At 35.2% G+C, this 7,242-nt stretch overlaps 1 protein-coding gene across 3 annotated transcripts in view; it reads right to left on the bottom strand.

Moving 5' to 3' along the window:
* Positions 1-7,242, bottom strand: part of LOC106463490 (transmembrane and TPR repeat-containing protein CG4050-like) — a 59,946-nt gene that overhangs the window by 19,727 nt on the left and 32,977 nt on the right. For all 3 annotated transcript variants that reach the window (XM_022391007.1, XM_022391006.1, XM_022391005.1), the window contains exons 12-14: positions 2,502-2,636; positions 1,775-1,857; positions 1,178-1,250 (exon numbers count right to left, since the gene is read on the bottom strand). In XM_022391007.1, the coding sequence (XP_022246715.1) occupies positions 1,178-1,250; positions 1,775-1,857; positions 2,502-2,636 (291 nt within the window). The remainder of the gene's footprint in view (positions 1-1,177; positions 1,251-1,774; positions 1,858-2,501; positions 2,637-7,242) is intronic.

The following is a 7,242-nucleotide window of genomic DNA, read 5'->3' on the forward strand; positions in this document are numbered from 1 at the left end:
TTGATGTTTTGTCATAGAAGAAAATTACCATAGCCTTCAAAACAATATAATTTAACACAAAAATATTTTAAGGAACAAAAAAGAACATATGAAGAAACTGTAAAGAAAATTCACAGATCTGTGGTTTGTTCCCATGTCTGCCAAACTTCCCATTAGATTATGTTGTTCTGTTATGTAGGAACAATGTCTAATCCCTTTTGCCTGAAACTAAATTACTTCTTCCACCACTTCCTTCACCCTACATAGACGTGAGTAGTTTATAATCTGCTCTGTACAATGCTTTTTAAACTTTGTTTGTAGCTATATTCAAAGCTAAGCTTCATTAATAATTGTACATACCACAAGCTGTAACATCATAAAAGGGTGGGAATAAAGGCCTGCAGAAATGACAGCCCAAACAAAAAAAGAATGTCATGAGAGAAACAAGACTTGGCTAATTGTATTCCCAAGGAATAATAGTTTCTTAGCAAAAAAAAAAAACCACACTTTGGGGTAGTCAGAAAAAAATCAATAAGTGTGTCATTAATATGTGAAACTTCTTGGAGTTGAGCAGAAATGTAACTTTGAAAATTACACTAAATAAATGTTACAAAATAATAAAATATCAAGTCTACAATATTTCTGAATTAGAAGTGTTGAAATAAATTTAGAATTATTATTATTTTTATTTAAAGTTGTAAGTTCTATATTCAGGTGTGTGCTTCACAAAGGAACAACACTCCACAGTTTCAAAAAATTAAACAGTTCCAAATTTTGTAAAATTTGAAACACACCTGAATCGTCATGACTGCTTGTTACATATGTAAAATAAAACAGATATAATTCACAAGCTTCATATGTTTTGGATTAACTAGAATTATTCAAACATCCAACATGTATCACAAGCATCTTAAAACATTTCAATATCTTGTTTCAGCAATCCAATATTCGTGTCCAAGATGATGTATATATTTACTTAGGAAATACTTTGGTGTGATTGAAATTTCACAAGAAATGTGATCAACATTTAACTTTCAACAAGTTTATAAAACTTAGAATTAACTTGACACTGATAAGATAAGCATAAGTATAGCATCTAGCTAGTCTTTAAATCTAAATCTTTCACTGTAGTAAAATTGTATGATTTACATGTAAGTTACAGAAGTTTAAACATGAGATAATATACAAGTATACTTACATTATAATAAATATCGGGATTGGTGCTGTCGAACTGCAGTGCTCTCTCATACACTTCTTGAGCTTCCTGTGTCCTGATGGAGACACAGAAGAACAATGTAAGTTCTTAGAAAAAGAAATAGTGCAAATACAAAGTTACAGAATGGCATGTAGAAAACATGAATTTTGTAAATATGATGAAACACACCGACTAGCAACCTTATTAGGATCTCTATCTAATATTAGGATAGACCATCTTGAATTAACAAAAGCACTATGAATGGAGTCAAATGCTTTCCAACTCAATCAGTTTAGTTCAGCAAATTTATGAGTACTGAATATTATTATCAAAATAAAGCTCAGCAACACATTCAAGTCGGTTTTAGTATGAATATATTAAAAAGAAACGCACCAATGATAACATTAAAACATACAAAGAACTTTTAGCTTTCAAAGACAAGATAAATTTTCATCATTCTCATCTTTCAACAATTTTTTGATGTTGGATTGAGACTTGATTTAAGTATATTTTTCTACAAAAAACATTCTTTAGTTATGTAGGGAAGTTACTAAAGCTTTTGTCATATTTATTGAAATAAATATACATGAACTCTCATACCTATTTAACTTAATCAGAATGTCACCTCTGTTGATATACGCTTGGATGTAATCTGCTCTCATGCTGATAGCCTGTCTGTAGAGCTAGAAAGTTAAACAACATGATTAAGAATGACTCTTCATAATAATAGTTTCACAGTTAATTAGAAAAATAAATAATGTGTTCATAATCTGCAAACAATTATCAAAGAGTTCTTTACTTACAGATTAATTCTCTCCTATTAGTAGAGTCAAACTTTACAGGATAAATATTACTAATTAAGAAAAGTAAAATTAATACTTATAAACTTTTACGTCACATATAAAACAATGCTGTAACTTTGTGATAAGGCTTTACAGGAGAGAGAGAAACTTAAATGACTTGTATGAATAAGTGTAGTTGGTCACATTACTACATTTTTTTTTCATACAACCCTGAAAACAGGATACAAGCATTATTTAAAACTAGCACAGACCAGTAAAACATTTGTGGCCAAATTAATATCTATATTGCAACACTACTTCTTTAAATACAAGATTTATAGAATAATGTACAAGAATTATAATTGCAGATACATCCACCTTTTGTTTACATCTTTAGAAATAAAGTGCGTGCACATGTGCATTTACTGAGTATTACTATAACAGATTTAGCTAAATGTTTTCACTCTTCAGAAAACTGAGTATTACTATAACAGATTTAGCTAAAAGTTTTCACTCCTCACACATGTAATTGCAAGTAAACTTACTGCATCGGCTTCTTCAAGGCGACTCTTGTTTCGAGATATGAGGTTTGCAAGATTAAGAAACACATTCAGATGGTTTGGGGCTATTCGAACTCTATAAGGCTCTCCAGTTTTAGGGCGCGGAAGAAGTCCTTTTGCCTGAAATTTAAGATTTGAATTTCGTCACACCAAATTTATTTATATTAAAAAAATATTAATAAGTATTGTTTATATAATACCTGTAGTGCACATTGGAATATAAAATACATTTTAATACTAGTAATAAATGATCTTATAACACCAAGATAAAAAATTATAACTTCTGATACGGTTCATTACCCCCACTTACGTAAATAGTTAGAATCCCACATTGAACAGGTGAAGGGACCAGTGTGAGAGAAAGAAAGAAGCATCTGAAGGACACTACCAAAGAGATCTTCGGAGTCAAAGATCATACATGGGAGACCACACCACTTCTGAACTAGGTATACTCTTTGCCCATTGTGGAAAGATGTCACATATACGAGCAGAAAATCAGGGAAGCACATCCAAATGATAGATAACTATGGCAGGATAGTGATCCGAACCATACATTATATATCAAAGTTATGAAATTCAATCTCAGGGAACATAAAAGTGGGTAAGATTAAAGTATGTGCCCCTTGGTGTAGAGTAGCTAGGGCATGATGGACTGTACATGGCACGTCACCTACGTTTAAAACCCATGCCACTGGGAACCAACATCCATGCGGGGGTAGGATGAGGATTATACTGTCAGTAATTCAACTATAATCCAAAACCCAGCCACCAGGTACTAACATCCATGTAGAGGTAGGAAAGAAGATCATACCAGCAGCAAATAAACTACAATCCAAAACCCAGCCATCTGGTGGGGGTAGGTAATATATGTGTGAAGACTTGTGTTGATTGTTCAACTCTAAATCCAGAACCCAGCTACTGGGAACCAACATCTATGTGGGGGTAGGATAAGGAACCCCAACTGAAGGGGTGAACTGCAATTTTGATGGCTCACTCCCATATTACATAGTGGAGGATATCTCATCCTCTACACCAGCAGAACTCCACCACCCTACTCTCAACTGAATGGTTTTATAATAATTTATATATCATTCGTATTTCATTATCACATTCAGGAGGATGCCTCTATGGTCCACCACCCCAGTGGCTTGGAACTGGAAAGTGGTAAGGAAGGACTCTCAAATTCCACTAGATGAAAAGGGAGGAGAAAGCATGGTGGAGAGTCCTGAGGAATGACAACACCTGAGACAGTGCAATGAGTGACCATGAAACTATATTTTGAAAAGCAGACAATACCAATTTATTAAATACAAAACATGGCAGGGATGGGCAGCTATCCCCTCCTGCTCTACTCATGTGGTCCATAGGTGAGTATAGTCTGGGATGGGCAAACTTATGAAGTACACCTATAGTGAGGATAAACCTAGAAGAGATCTTGTGGAACACCCCATCTCTGCAGTGGGTATTGCGTGGTCATGGAATTATAAATGTTAAGTCATCATGGCTTTACACTGTGGTTTTTACAAGTTTAAGTATACTTGGACAGGCACCACTCACAGTCTCACAAAAGAGTAAATGATGGCAACAGGTGGATGACAGTACACCGACAAGGAAGAAACAGCTACCCAAAGTAGAGAATGGGAGATGAATGGACGATTTGCAGGGAAAAGGGAAGGTGCATGATCAGAGTGAAGACATGAAAAATCGATGGTTGGAAGAAGGATATATGGAATAAAAGGCCAATTGAATCACAATCCAAACCCAATGGGTCAGGGAGGAAGCAAAAATAATCACAGACAAAGCAGTGGAGTAAGGGAAGGTAATTGTGGGAGATGGATTCAATGGAAAAACCTTGAAAACAATGAAGCAACCCAAAACACGTACTGGACCAACAAGGTCATCTGGAACCAATTGAGAAGAAATGTGGAAGATGGTAAGAAATGGAAAAGTAGAAAGGAATATACCACATGAGCCACAAAATGGAGGTAAAAAAAATTATCCAGAACAAAGAAAACAATTGAGCCAAAACAGCAGAGAAACCCAAATTTGTACCAGCCAGTAAATCAATTAGAAAGACCTGAACCAGAGTGGCATGGATAAAATACTGATGGAAGGATAAAAACTAACATTAGAAACTAGACGTAATCCTATCTGACCATATTGACAGCCAGGGCAAGGGGAGGATGAACTAGAGGCCAAAAACAAAAAAGGGAATTACTTAGGAATTGATGAAAAATTCAAAAACTTCATGTGGAAGACTACCCCACAGAAAGTAGAGCCATCAAAAATTTGGAGAATCGAGAGGTCACTCCTTGGGAGAAAATGTGACGGGACTGGAAAGGCAATGAGGACAAAAACTTGCAACATTACCCTCCAGGAGATGCATTTGAAGTGTGTGGGTTCAAAAAGGGAGATACACTGTCTACCACAAAATGAACAAGAAAGAACGTCCCCTTGGCAAGTGATAGGAGCCACCACCGTTGAATAGTCAAATCTGGAAAAAATGAAAAGAGTGAACGAAAGCACAATGGACTGGATGAAGTGCCAGGATGTGAAGGGAATAAGATCATTCACCTATAGATCATAGTCCTGAAGCCTCCTACAGATCAAACCACATCCTAAACCAATGGAGATGAGCATCAGGGAAGAGAAACAATCCAGAAAAGGGGAAGAAGCGGGACTATCAAGTCATCTAGAAGAAGAGGAAAGGAAGAAAATCAATGGATGGTCCTGATAGAAGGGTGTGTAAAAATACCCACCCAAAAAAAGATGAGAATGTGAGGTATGGAACAGGAAAAACACATCCAATTGGAAAATCCAACTATCCGAGCTGACTGTAGAAGGAGTATATGAGTATGTGAAGACTACCCACATTTGGAAGTAGCTAACCAAAGCTATACATCCAATGAATAGTGTAGGTAAAATCACCCCCCCAAAAAGTGGAAGTTGGGTAAAATGCAAACCCCCCACAAAAGACATATGGTACCAGACAAGTCCAAAGGGCAAGACACAAAACTGGGACTGAATTATGTGGTGAAATAACCTCAAATAGCATTCCGAAAAATGGAAAATAAGAATGTGTACTGGCATACCCAGACATGCAAAAATAGCAAACCCGAATGTGATCAACCACTACATGTGAAAACAGAGAAGACCTAATTAGTGATTGAAGTGGGACTGATTGATCCAGAACCCCATATAGCATCAAGCATACAAGACAAATGGAGAAAACCCATAGGTTAGGTAGGTAAAGGACGGAAAATTGCCAGACATGTAAAAGAATAAAGATGACAATATCTCAGAATGAAATAAAAAAAAATTAATACAGCATGGCAGATACCCCTCGTGATGTTAAATGTACAAGAGGAGCCCCAAAAAAATGGACAGGTGGAGAAAAAGATCTGACCATAAGTGTCCCATCCAAGAAGTTCCCAAAAGGAAAGAAGCCATGTGTAGAGGGAAAGAACAAAAGATGGCAAACCCCCAACATGTAGAGAAGGAGGAGGTATCCCACAAAAATCCCTAAATATAGGTGGAACACTAAGAAAGGAAGTGGAAGGTAAACATTACCTGTAGAAGAGTAGATAGAGTAAAAGCTGAAAAACTAGGTAGGGGAGAAAATGGATAAGATTAATAGAGATCCAAAGGACATAAAACTAAGAAGAAACTCTGGCTTATGGTAAGCTAAGGCAAATAGATTTAAAGCCTGTATATAGCAAGGCTTGCAAGTACCCAATCTCAAAAGAGACAAAAAGATCATAAAGAAACAATGTCAGGAGAAGGGAATATACTGTGAAATGTGTCTAAAAAAAAAACTGAGATAGGCTGAGCAGATTCTGCAGAAGAGGCCTGGAATGCAATCCATGATAGGGTAGAGGAAAACAGAAAATCTGGGCCATCTGAAATGGGTTCAGTCATTATAGGACGAAGGCAAGTAATACTGAGAGCAGGTAGGATGGACCCCATCCCACAGGGGCCAAGAGAAATGAAATTAATGGTCTGATGTATAACATACAAGTCAAACAAAATGAATGTAAAGAAATTAACAGACACTTGTTTAGACTAAGCTAACAAAATATTTAACATGTGCAAAATTGCTTTTGCATATAGAGGGCAGCACTGAACGAGAATAGCTATTTATGTGACAGGAGGTAATGCACCATATCAGAATTTATTTTTCTTCTTTAATTAAGGAAGAAAAATAATAACTCAATGTGATACAAATAACACATATGAACAAGGAATACTAATCATAAAATAAGTTGTTTAAAATACTATAACTACTGGGTACTATACTTAGATATATGTTTCATAGTGTCATTAAACAACATTTGTTCCACATTTTTAAATAAAAACATCAGAAACAAAAATAAAAAATATGACAAAAGAAAGAGATCAAACTCAAGTTCCCTTTCATCACTAGTAAATTAAAATAAGTTATTTCCTTTTCAATAATAAAATTCACGTTTTAACTCTTTCAACATATGCTCGGTCCCTAGGACTGATCTCGTAACCATACTGCGTTTGTTATAGTTTTCATGCTATAACTTTTGAATTAGTAAGTGATTGTTAATAAAATTTGGCATATTATCAGCAAACATTACAATGCTTTCATATACAAAATATAAATTTTTTATTAAGTCTTAAGGTTTATAAAGCAATACTTTTCTCATGTTTTTTTTCTTTTCACATGTTGCCTATCTATCATGCAAAGTACTAATCGTTT

Source organism: Limulus polyphemus, unplaced genomic scaffold (assembly GCF_000517525.1).
Source record: "Limulus polyphemus unplaced genomic scaffold, Limulus_polyphemus-2.1.2 Scaffold1422, whole genome shotgun sequence".
NCBI classification, from domain to species: domain Eukaryota; kingdom Metazoa; phylum Arthropoda; class Merostomata; order Xiphosura; family Limulidae; genus Limulus; species Limulus polyphemus.